Source organism: Lotus japonicus, chromosome 3 (assembly GCF_012489685.1).
Source record: "Lotus japonicus ecotype B-129 chromosome 3, LjGifu_v1.2".
In the NCBI taxonomy this organism is placed as follows: Eukaryota; Viridiplantae; Streptophyta; class Magnoliopsida; order Fabales; family Fabaceae; genus Lotus; species Lotus japonicus.
In genome coordinates, this window is record NC_080043.1 from 85,545,157 (window position 1) to 85,558,421 (window position 13,265).

Sequence of the window (13,265 nt, forward strand, 5' to 3'; positions counted from 1 at the left end):
AGATAGACGTATATATATGTACACAAGAAGGGGCGTGGAAAAAAAAGAGAAATGATGGAATTGAAGCAGTTCACAGGCAAGGCAAGGGGAGAGTGTGATATGAGGTTGTCACATGAAAGAGGGAGTGGTTCATGCTTAGTCACAGGATTGCTTGAGCTTTTGTTGTTGTTCCATGCAATGCAAGAAGAGAGAGAGAAGCAGTAAGAATTTAAAACGGAGGAGTTAAAAGTGCTTCTTTTACGTGAGTGTTGCCTTAGGTGGCATAAATGTAGCTACATTTTGCGATTTGATTAAGGAAAGAAAGAAAGAAAGTTCATGTGCCATTGAGTTCGCCTAATAAATTGGGTGCCCCAGGGTTTGATGTGACTGCCATCAATGCCTTCTCTATATTTATCCTCTTAGTAAAGTTTTTATTTTTATTTTTATTAGAAGAGAGGTAGTAGTTGGAAAATATATGTATGATATGGTTTATTTATTCAGATACTTTTCCAAGTCCATCAATTTATACACGAGCGATGCTTAAATGAGCGCAATACCATCACGTAAAAGTTGGTAAGTTTTAGAATCTTATATATTTGAATATAGGTAAATTTTGTGGTACCTCAAATTTTTTTTTTGGGTGTGGTACCCGTATTAAATAATTTAATAGATTATTATCATACTATTTAATGTAAATAATACATATTTAGATTTTACTTTACTTATCAATTAATTTTATCTCATGAAATTTATTTTTTAATGAAAAATGAATGATTGGTGGAAACGAATGATCGTGATAAAGATGCGCGTAAAATGACTATGGTTGATAGATGAACAAAATATGACTCGGAAATCTCATGTCCTTAAGAATGAAACGTTGTATTACTACGATAGAACAAAATTAAAATTTTAACGGTACATGAGTCTTTTTTATCAAACCAACTCATTTTGAGTACCACACCGATACCTTAATCTGGCTTAAGGTACCACAGCAAGCTCCTTGAATACATGGTTCTCTAAATCTCATAAGACTTATCAACGCTTTGTTAGACTGCTCCTCCGATCCTCCAGATTGAAATGACTCCATCTTCTTGTATTTCAGCAACAAGGTGGATATATGAAAGATACTCCAACGTTCAAGTCAGCAAAGTTCAGAGAGAAATAAATAATAGGCTTAAATAAGTTTTTGGTCCCTAACCTTTACTAAATGCTTGGTTTTCGTCCCTCGCCGGAGCAAAAGTGATCGAGTTTTAGTCTCTAACCTTTGTCAAAATGTTTGATTTTGGTCCCTCCGGAGCTCTGGGTCAACGCCGGAGCTCCGGTGGCCCATGTGGCATGGCCACGTGGGATTAATGAGGTGATGTGAAATTTTTTTCCTTTTCATTTAAAATATTAAAAAAACATCTCATTTAAGGTTAGAAGGAACTATAAGGTTAGAAGGAACTATATACTTGAGATGTGTCCCCTTATAAAATGTGTTTATGCACTTAGCGTATAATATCAAACTTTGAATGAATATTCCATGATATTATAGATATATCAAGATATGACAGATTCTATCAGAATTATAATATATCACCTTGATTAATTAGAGTCTTTATTCTCATGTACGTGAGATATTGTCGATATTAGACCAAAGTACACTAAATCTATCATTTTATTTTGTAACAATTTATCCTTAGCCCGAGTATCCAAGACATTAGTTAGAGTGTCAAGATCTGACATAGTGTTCGATCCACGATAATGAGATGTAATTAAGGCTTGTCCCATGCGGTATACTTGTGATCCGGGATGAGACTAAAAGCTTCACGAGTTGAATTCGTACAAGCATAACATGTTATCTTTTGTATCGACAACTTGTCTCAGGTTCCCCGAAATGGGAATAGATGTATCTCATCACAATTTCACCGTTGATTGAGGGAAAGTGTGACTTTTGGATTAGGGAGATTGATTCAATGAGATTCTCTAAAGGTGGCGCAATGATGGGACACAGGGTGTGGAAGGTAGTTTGTGCCCTCATTTGGGAGGTGAGAGATCACATTTTCCCTGGTTCGTTGACTCCAAATTGGGAACTTATGCGTCATTTCTCCTTCTTTAATTTCTATTGCTGGCATCATGCCAAGCTTCTTCACTTATTGACTTTAAATTCAGAGCGCCTAAATCACTTCTGGTTGAGATCTTCAACTCTCCTTCATTTAATAAGTTCTTCATTCTTCTCAACTTTAGCCTTACTTGAAAGCTTAATTTTATGATAAAATCTCAATATAAAAAATTGTTTTTAGTGGCACTGTAAATTTGTTCTGGTGGTTCTTTACAACCACTATTGAATCTCCTGGAAGTGGAACTTACCTCAACTGCCAGTTTCACATATGCCTCTAGTTAATTTGGGGCCATTTTTCCTAAATATAAAATGATTAGCTATTACTGGCGTCTTAAACCGTCGTATTAACCCTCACATAATGCATTTGAAGTAGGTATATATATTACTCCAAAGCTACTGGGGGGTTTCGAACCCCTATATGAACTGTAAAATAGAAGACGCTAGCTAACAAGAAACAAAAACACAAGACGGAAGAATGTCACTCGAATCCAATAATACTTCATAGCACATCCCCATTTCAGATTCATAAGGAATTAACTTTATGTATTGATCGAGCTCTTACAAAACAATAATTTGCTAGGCACAATATGAATCATCTACTCTAACACAAATTTGGTATTTCAATTTTACACCTACAATCTTCATGAAGTAGATATAAGGCATTACTTTATTTCGTGATATGATCGAAAAAGGGCTGCACTGCAGATGCTGCTGCTGCAATAAATGTTCTGGTTGACAATTTTCTTTGTCAAAAGAAATAGCAGATTGCTTGTATATATAGATGGTTAGTTATTACCATGCATCTATCTCTGTGGCATTGTACATATAGGAAACTGATTGAGAAATGAGAACCTATTAGGAATCAAGAAGTTTGATGAAGCACTTGACCTGGCTTGCATGATGAGGAAGGAAACACAAACACCCTCCTTTCATCGAATTAAGCCTGTTGTGCGGTACGTACGTACATTTCCAAGTTTGGGACCGTGGAGTGATAGAATATGATTTATTCCTGAAATTATATTGATTGTATTCCTGTAATTAAGCTAGGCAAAATAGGAAATAGTTTGACTTTTGTATATTCAGTTTGTATTTATACCTGATTGCTATCAATGAGAAACGCACCCATTGAAATCATTCTACTCTCTTACATGGTATCACGACCTAACTGATCCCTACTGCTTCCGCTTCTGTTTTTCCCTGCCGGCCTCCCTCTTCCTCCCTTGGGTCACACCGCTGCCGGCCACGCACATCTGTGCTCCCTTTCCTTCTCACGCCGCACCGCTCCTCGCCGTGCCGCGCCGCGCCGTTCCTTGCGCTGCCTCTACGCTGCTGTCCATCTCCCACGCTCGTGCTCCTCAACCAGCGTGTGTCACTGCCACCACAGCAACCTTGCACCACCGTCTGTGCTCGCCACTGTTTGGACCAACCGCTGCTCCTCCGTGCCAAGCAACCTTCAGAGACGCAACACTCATCTTCTCCTCCCCACACAGGTGCGTCTCTGCCTTCAGCACGCCCCAGCGCCGTCGCCTCCTCCTCTGGCCGCCGTTCACATCGCCAGGAGCCGCTCAACCAAGCCAGACCCGCTTCCCCTTATTCGGGTCTTCCCTCCTGCCCATCTTTTCAAACCCGTGACAACCCAGTCACGCGGGGTACTTATTCACGGTCCAGCAAGGCCCTTGGTTCACCCAGACCGGTTATTTCCTTGCGGTTCACTCAGCTTTTACTCTTGTTTAATTGTTTTTTTCAAGTTTTGCAGCCATGTCTTCCACCGAATCGGATCCTGCGACACCCACAACTTCCGTGGTTGCTGCCACACCACCTTCCTCAGGCAAACCGGAGTTCCATCCTGCTCTTGCTGTTAACAATATCAAAAATAGCATCCCTTTTATCCTGGAGTTAGAAAAGGATCATTATGCTATGTGGGCTGAATTGTTTGCGACCCATGCTAGAGCCACCCGGGTTATTCACCACATCATTCCCCAACCTGGGAAGGATCGTCCTGCTATGACTGATCCGGCTCATGAACAATGGCAAACTCTTGACTCTACGGTCCTTCAGTGGATCTACTCCACCATTTCCTTTGATCTCCTTGCTAAAATCATGGAGAAGGGCTCCACTGCTATGGAAACATGAAATCGTTTGGCTGCTATTTTTTAGGATAATCAGAACTCCCGTGCTGTTGCTCTTGAGCAGGATTTCTCCTCTACTCGCATGGATGATTTTCCCAATGTTTCTGCCTACTGTCAGCGCCTCAAACACCTATCTGATCAGCTGAGGAATGTTGGTGCTCCTGTCACCAATCATCGTTTGGTTCTCCAGTTGGTTTCTGGTTTGACTGAGCCCTTTCGCGGTGTTGCCACATTGATTCGTCAAAGCAACCCCTTGCCCACATTCTCTCATGCTCGCTCCATGCTCACTCATGAGGAGGCTGGTCTGGCGAAAATGCAGAGCACTACCACTCACACTGCTATGCATACTTCGTCCCCGAGGGACTCTGATGACTTCTCTCAGCAGCGCTCCAACCGTTCTGGGCCTGGTCGCTCGAACAATCGTTCTGGGATTGGTCGCAATCGCGGCAATCAGGGTCGATCTGGTGGACGTGATCAGCGCGGTGGATTCCGATCCAATGGCTCATCTGGCTCCTCTGCTGCAACTCTCTCCCCACCATGGCAGCCACCTCAGTATCCATCTTGGAATCCCTGGAGTTGGGCTCCTCCTCCTTGGGCTATGCCACCTTGTCCCTATCCCACCTCTCAATGGACTCGCCCCACTGGTCCTCCGCGCCAGCCAAGCATCCTCGGTGCTCGTCCTCAGGCATACACTGCCACCGCTTCCCCATCACCCACTGACATTGCGGCTGCCATGCACACCATGACTCTCACTCCTCCCGACAGCACTTGGTACATGGATACCGGCGCGTCTTCTCATTCAGCAGCATCACAAGGTAATCTCTCGTCTTATTCTAATTTGAGTCACTTAAATCAGAAACTGATTGTTGGTAGTGGTCAGGGTATTCCAATTCAGGGCTCCGGTCACACATCCATTCCCACCTCAAACCACCACAAATCTCTTGACCTTAACAATGTCTTGCACACACCTGATATTATTAAAAATTTAATTTCTGTGCGACAACTCACTACTGACAATAACATTTCTGTTTCCTTTGATCCTTTTGGTTTCTCGGTCGCTGATTTCAAGACGGGGATCCCTCTTATGAGATGTGATAGTGTCGGCGATCTCTATCCAGTCACCAATCCCACTCATTTTGTTGGTCTTGCTTCCGGTGTCTGGCACGATCGTCTTGGTCATCCCAGCTCTTCTGCTTTGCAGTCTCTTCATAGGAATAAGTTCATAGCATGTGAACATTTGAATTCTAAAACTATTTGTGATTCTTGTGTTTTTGGCAAACATATTAAGTTGCCTTTTGATTCATCCACGAATTCTACTTTGATGCCTTTTGATATTTTACATAGTGATCTTTGGACATCGCCTATTTTAAGTTCTTTTGGTCATCGCTATTATGTTTTATTCCTGGATGATTACTCTGATTTTCTGTGGACGTTTCCCCTAGGTAACAAATCTCAGGTTTTTGAAATGTTCACCTCTCTCACTAATCAAATTCAAACACAATTTTCGCAAAAAGTTAAATGTTTTCAATGTGATAATGGGCGTGAATATGATAATGCGTTGTTTCATCGTTATTGTGCTGCTAATGGTCTTATTTTCCGTTTCTCTTGCCCTCACACATCTTCTCAAAATGGCAAGGCCGAACGCAAAATACGCACTATTAACAACATGATTCGCACCCTTCTCGCGCATTCCTCTATTCCTCCCTCCTTTTGGCATCATGCGCTTCAAATGGCTACTTATCTCCTTAATATCCTTCCCCGGAAGGCGTTGGCAAATCAATCTCCCACTCAACTTCTGTATCATCGAGATCCTACCTACACACCTTCGTGTCTTCGGTTGTCTTTGTTATCCCTTGCATCCATCTACTAGTATTAACAAACTTCAACCGCGCTCAACTCCGTGTCTTCTTAGGATATCCCCTTAATCACAGAGGTTATAAGTGTTTTGATTTGTCGCACAGAAAGGTTATTATCTCTCGGCATGTCCTCTTTGATGAAACTCAGTTTCCCTTCAAACACATGTCTCTCTTATCCACCTCAACCTATGACTGCTTCACTGATGACATCCATCCCTCTATTATTCATCAGTGGAACACTCCACCTCCTACTCCGACTCCCCCTGATCCCCACACCATTCCACCAGCCAAAATGCATCCTCCTTTGACTGGCTCTTCGACAGCTACGACCTCACCCTCTCTTTCTCCCTCTCCGGATCATCCTGATACCTCTCAGCAACCTACACCACCGGCCCAACCCGCTCTTCCTACTCGGACCATGGCCACCCGTAGCATGACAGGTATTTACAAACCCCGAAAGCTTTTCAACCTTTCCGTTTCCATTGATGATCCGACCATCTCCCCTCTACCTAAAAACCCTAAACTTGCCTTGTCCGACCCTAATTGGAAATCCGCAATGCAGTCTGAATTTAATGCTCTAATTAGCAATAATACGTGGGATTTGGTTCCCCGACCTTGTGATGTTAATGTTATTCGCTGCATGTGGATTTTTAGGCATAAAAAGAAATCTAATGGTTGTTTTGAGCGTTACAAAGCTCGTCTTGTAGGTGATGGCATGTCTCAAACTGCAGGTGTAGATTGTGATGAGACATTCAGCCCCGTGGTGAAGCCATCGACTATTCGCACTGTTCTCACCATTGCTCTCTCCAAATCTTGGCCCATTCATCAATTGGATGTTCAGAATGCATTCCTCCATGGTGATTTGCACGAGACTGTCTACATGCACCAGCCGTTGGGTTTCCGTGATCCTCATCATCCTGATCATGTTTGTCGATTGAGGAAATCTCTTTATGGTCTGAAGCAGGCGCCTCGTGCCTGGTACCAGCGCTTTGCCGACTATGTTTCTACCATTGGGTTCCAGCATAGTGCTTCAGATCACTCTCTTTTCATCTACCGGCGTGGCTCTGACATGGCATACATCCTCCTTTATGTCGATGACATCATCCTCACCACCTCATCCCATGACCTTCGCAAATCCATTATGGCACTCCTTGCCTCTGAATTTGCTATGAAGGATCTTGGCCCATTGAGTTATTTTCTCGGGATTGTCGTGACTAGACATGCAGGTGGCTTATTCCTCAGTCAGAGCACCTATGCTCGAGATATTATTGCACGTGTCGGCATGACTTCGTGCAATCCTTCTGCTACTCCGGTTGACACCAAACAGAAGCTCAGTACATCCTCTGGCAGTCTTGCAGGTGCTCTCTAGTATCTCACCTTCACTCGCCCTGACATTTCATATGTTGTTCAGCAGGTTTGTCTTCACATGCATGCTCCTTGCACTGAGCACATGTTGGCACTAAAGCGCATTTTGCGCTATGTTCAGGGTACCTTGCACTTTGGCTTGCACCTATATCCGACCCCTATTGAGAAGCTTCTTTCTTATACTGATGCTGATTGGGGTGGATGTCCTGACACCAGACGCTCCACTTCTGGTTATTGTGTTTTTCTTGGTGACAACCTCATCTCCTGGTCGTCCAAGCGTCAGCCTACTCTCTCTCGTTCCAGTGCAGAGGCTGAGTATAGAGGTGTTGCTAATGTTATTTCGGAATCTTGTTGGCTCCGCAATCTCCTACTGGAGCTTCATTTTCCTCTTTCCCAGGCTACTTTGGTGTACTGCGATAATGTTAGTGCTATATATCTATCTGGAAATCTTGTGCAACATCAGCGTACCAAACATATTGAGATGGATATCCACTTTGTCCGGGAAAAGGTTGCACGCGGCCAGTCTCGAGTTCTTCATGTCCCTTCCCGCCATCAGATAGCTGATATCTTCACCAAAGGCCTTCCTCGGGTTCTTTTTGATGATTTTCGGACCAGTCTCAGCGTCCGTGAACCTCCCGCTTCGACTGCGGGGGTGTGATAGAATATGATTTATTCCTGAAATTATATTGATTGTATTCCTGTAATTAAGCTAGGCAAAATAGGAAATAGTTTGACTTTTGTATATTCAGTTTGTATTTATACCTGATTGCTATCAATGAGAAACGCACCCATTGAAATCATTCTACTCTCTTACATGGAGGATGCTTCAAAATTCCTCAAGGCATGGAGTAAGGTAAGTTTCATCTCCCATTCAGCCTATCTTCATGTTTTTAGATCTTTAATTAATCGGAGAAGATAGACTGTCTGTCCATGTGTCGTTCTCATATAAGAAGGTTGAAGGCGTAAGCCAATCTGTGAACTCTTTGCTTCAGTAGAGAAGAGTAGCATGACTTCTACTTGATACCTAGCAAGTTTTCCCTCTTATTATGCAGCATCTCATCTCTGTCCAAATTTGTCAATGAAATGGAAGTGCTTACGATTTATGTTAATAATCTTACTTGTCATGTGTGGCTAATATTGAATTTTTCCGGCTAAAGTCTAAAACATATAAATCGAATGTAATATTAATAATGATAATATAATAATAGTAATATATTTATTTATTTTTATTCAAATAAGTCAATTAGTTTTCTTTTAACAATCTGAATTATGAGAAATAGCCAAATAGGTACATATTATGATTTCTCTTGAAGCTAGTTAACCAACTATAGAGATATATTTCATCCCTTAAAAAGTAGTGTTCTTTAATTACTTGGAGCCATTTCTTGTATAATCATATATATCGAAGTAAAGATAGAAATTGAAGCCCCAAGAAAAAAAATATACTGAACAAAATATCCGATTTTTACTGTGCACCAAGAATTTAGCCCAAGCCGATCACATTTTAAGATCAGCAATAACGCTACCAAATTAGCCAATGCCTAAATTTGAGGAGGAAAATAATGCTTCACAAACCAGTATGAGCCCCACAAAATCTGGCTAGGAAACCTTGTCCATACATGCCTAACAAAATCCTTGACCAATGGTATCTTCCATTGCCAATGGAAGATTCTCCAAACAGAAATGTACCTCCTTGTATCCAAAACACCCTAGACATGGAGAGGAAAAAGAAAATTTTCTTTCCTCTTATCCTGGAATTGAATGCACAATCTCAAAAGAAAAATACTAGAAGTTACAATACGAAACACAAGAAGCCACTGCCCTCCATGATTTCTGTCAAATAACATAATTAGCATTGTCATATCAGTATTTCTTGCATTTCTGGCAATTTTTCTTCGTAACACATAACATTGTTGATCTCAGAAGGGTTAACCACTGCCACTGAGGTATTGAATTGTCACCACCTATTTACCATGACCTCTCAAGCTTATAATGTTCCTCAAAGATATGTCTCTTTAGAGAAGCAAGGCCAACATGGCAATAGCACGATGCCCCCTCCTTATTATGGCCACCAAGTACCGCCCCGGCACCATTCCCACCGCAGCCGCGGCGGATGTGGATGCCTGAGGTTGTTCTGTTGCTGCTGTGGTTGGTGCCGTTGCTGTCTTTGCACCATCTTTATCTTCATTTTCCTCTCGGTGGGAATTGTAGTAGCTTTATATTACTTGTTCAAGCCCATCATACCAACCTACAATGTTGAAAATCTTGATGTCAAGGCTTTTGATCTCCAAAGTATGAATAAGATCTCCTCTGACATTGTTGTTGTTGTGAAGGCAGAGAATCCAAATGAAGGCATTGGATTGCAATATCTAGAAAATGAAGTTACCATGATTTATTTAGGAACAGAAATATGCAGGGGACAGTTCCCTCCTTTCTTGCAGCCAGGGAAGAACACAACGTTGTTCAATGTGGATTTAAAGGGAGAGACTGAATTTGACGCGGAAAAGCAACATCAACTAATGCAGGACCAGAAGGAAGGACATATTCCTCTGTTAATAACAGTGAAGATTCCTATAAGGCTTGTGATTGATGACATTATTCATCTGAGGAAAGTTGTGGTAAATGTGAATTGTTCTGTGGTTATAGATCAGTTGCAACCCAACAAAAAGCCTAACATTTTGAAGAAAGATTTCACTTATGGAGTCGAGTTCTAATAGCATGTTTGCATCAACTTATTTTTTCTCAGAATCAGTTCTCGCATCCAGAAAGCTACTAAGAGAATCTTGTACTCATAATTGATTTTGGTTTTAGAACCAATTGTAAGAGGATTACTAAACATACATATTTGTCATATCACTTGGAACCTTTGTTAACTTTTGCACTATTGAAGAGGAAGGCAGAGGAAATTGGTGTTGGTGTGGATTATTTGCTAAGTGTTCTTTGTGTAAGATTCTTCATAACACATAGGAATGCATTTATCACAAATGCATGTGTAAAATTAAATTTATTTTTAACATATCATCTGCCTTTTATTCTTGGTCCCTCCCTAAACCAAATCCTCCCTCAGCCACGGATCTTAACCCTTAAAAATATAACTCTAGTTGTTATGTCTCATAACATTAGCAACACCACAAAAAAAGGAACGAATTCTTTCAATGTTTACATATATGCAAATTATAATTCTATTATGCCAAAGTTTGTTTTCAACAACACCTTCATTAAGCGTGCACACTTTTAAATTTTAATAACAGTGCAAACTGCTACTAAAGATTGTGCCTTTCATAACAATTACATGCTAGCCTTTAATGCCAATTTCATGCACAACAACAACTATCGAAAACTTTAATTAACAAATGACACAATATTCTTTAATACTGGTATTAAGCTTCTATATATTCACTTAAATTTTGCTCTAATCCCTCAAGAAGTCATCTCCCTATTAGAAGTTAATTCTTCTGTTCTCTTTTGCGTTCTCACGTATTCAACCTCACCGTCGTACTCTTTCATATGTACGTCCTTCTCATTTTATTTCTTCTATTTTATTCTTATGTGCTCTTGAATTTTATTCAGTTTTTCAGTTTGTCATGATCTGTTATTTATTTATTTTTGGAATTTTTTGAATATATTTTTTTGTTCTATAATGCATGTTGTATTTAACTATTTATACGTTTTACAATTTGTATTTTAAAATAATATAAAGTGGTGTTCTATTTTTTTTTATTGAAACTTCTTTTGAAAAATAGAAAACGTAAAAATTGTGAGATTGATTAATAATGTACACATATCATTTTTTTTAATTTGTTTAGTGCAAATAATACATATGATTTTGTGATTGTATTTTTTTTATTATCATTTGAAAAACTGTAAATTTCAATTGGCCGCATGCTATCACTGTTAATTAAATTTCTATTGAATTTGAATTTTATTTTTTTTATGATAGAATTCTAGTTACTTTGCAAATTAATGTACCCCTCACTTGCCACTTAATGAATATTTGTCCACCATTGATTGTAGGGGGGATCTCAAATCTAGAAGTCCAAAAGGGGCATCATCCCATAAAGATGTTAAGGTGCGAGTCAATAAGAACCATAATAACTTTGCCAACGAGGATAATGCAGAGGAGGAAAGGGAACCTACCCCTCATCTTGAAATTTTCATTAAGTGTTTCGCTTTTGTGTGGGTTTTTGACCAAATTTTTAAATTCATGTTTAGGGACTTCTCCTTCACAAGATGGGTCTTTAGTTTTTTTTGGAACAATAATCAAGCATAGTTGCTAGATATATAGATATTGCATAAAATAAAAATGAACAATATTGAAGGTTTCATTTTAGAAACTTGTTTAATAAGTTTATGAAATTTCACCCTAGTGATTTACTTCTACATAATACTATGTGACATTCTAGCTAGTTTACCAAATCAAAGAAAAATATTTTATTCATCCGCGCAATGAGTACTCTGGTGTGAGTCTATAGATTCATACTTCGTGACAAGCAAAGTCCTAATACGTCTTATATAAATTAACTTAGTGCATTTAAATTATCTTTTGCGTTTTATATGTAAGATATTATTTTTTGGTGAATATTTTATGTGTAAGATATGATCTATGAAGTAATGTGAATGTGTAAAGCTTAGCTCTAACAATGCTACCAAAAATGAGCCAGTAGTGATAGTTTTAATGTCAATTTCAGGAAAAATTCCGACATCGATCTGCATTTCTATTCTAATGATAATAAAATAATAAAATCTTTCCTCTCAAATTTAAATAAAAAGAGATAATATTGTTATACACCAAGCCCAATAGACCCGATTAAGTCACAGTTTTTGGACCGATCCAATGGCCCATGTCCAGTTTGCAATGCAGTAAATCCAATAAACCATAGTTACATTCAAGCGCGCACTGCAAATTTAACCCAAAAAAAAAAAGCGCGCACTGCAATAGTCCCTTTTTCACTCTCAGATTTCATTTGCGACATATTTTTCTTGTTATCTTTGTTATGTTCCTATTATATCAATGATATCATCCATTGAATCTCTTATTTCCCTCTCTTCTATTCTTATTTCTCCAAAAGTGGTGGTGAAATGAATTTTCGAAAATACTTTTCTTGAGCATCACCAACTTGAGTTGAGTCTCATCTTACAAGTACCTGGAGAGGACAATCACCATCACATACGGTCGCCCATCCTGAACAAATATTTGACCCATAAAAAAGTTGTTGCTAATTTTATTCCTTATCCACTTAATGAGTCCCTATTGTAAGCATAAGAGAGTACAAAACAAATAGCATACGATTCTCAAACGGATATATATGATCAAGAAGTTAACAACAACCGTCGAGAGTACTGCATCTAATTAAGAACATTTCTCGTGCATCATAAGATGCTATGTACATTTCCCAGGATTAAGAATTCCACACGCATTACAAACGAATAATTCTACATTTCAACTTTATTTTCTGTACTAAAAGGTATATCCTCCGGCAATTATTCCCTTTTGGGAGCGTTACATGATTATATATCATAATCATATCATCCTCTGCATTTTAGTCTATTTTCTTTAATTGTTTTTTAAATCTGCTAAGCTTTTCTCCAAGGCCACGCCTAAAAAAGGAGGGCGGAGGGGTCCACTTTGGGACTTCATGCGGTAACATGAGTTGGTGAACGTCCCAGAAAATATAACAGTTTGTGCAAGAGAAGTGGGTTGAATTGGTTACCTGTTTTATTTTGCTTGCTTCACATAAACGCTAACAACCATGGATTAGATTCTTGAACCACTCTGCGTTTGTTATTTTTATTTATTTACTGCTATGCTAGCAGATAAAGAGAATGGAATAATGG

At 39.5% G+C, this 13,265-nt stretch overlaps 1 protein-coding gene across 1 annotated transcript; it reads left to right on the forward strand.

The window, feature by feature from the left end:
* The first annotated feature begins 9,039 nt into the window (after positions 1–9,039).
* Positions 9,040–11,021, forward strand: LOC130746774 (NDR1/HIN1-like protein 6). Its single transcript, XM_057599497.1, has one exon. The coding sequence runs from the start codon at positions 9,404–9,406 to the stop codon at positions 10,142–10,144; it is 741 nt and encodes a 246-aa protein (XP_057455480.1). The 5' UTR covers positions 9,040–9,403; the 3' UTR covers positions 10,145–11,021.
* Positions 11,022–13,265: the final 2,244 nt, after the last annotated feature.

Bases quoted from the DNA above. Each gene is read 5' to 3' on its own strand.
- LOC130746774 (XM_057599497.1), top strand. From the start codon at position 9,404: ATGACCTCTCAAGCTTATAATGTTCCTCAAAGATATGTCTCTTTAGAG.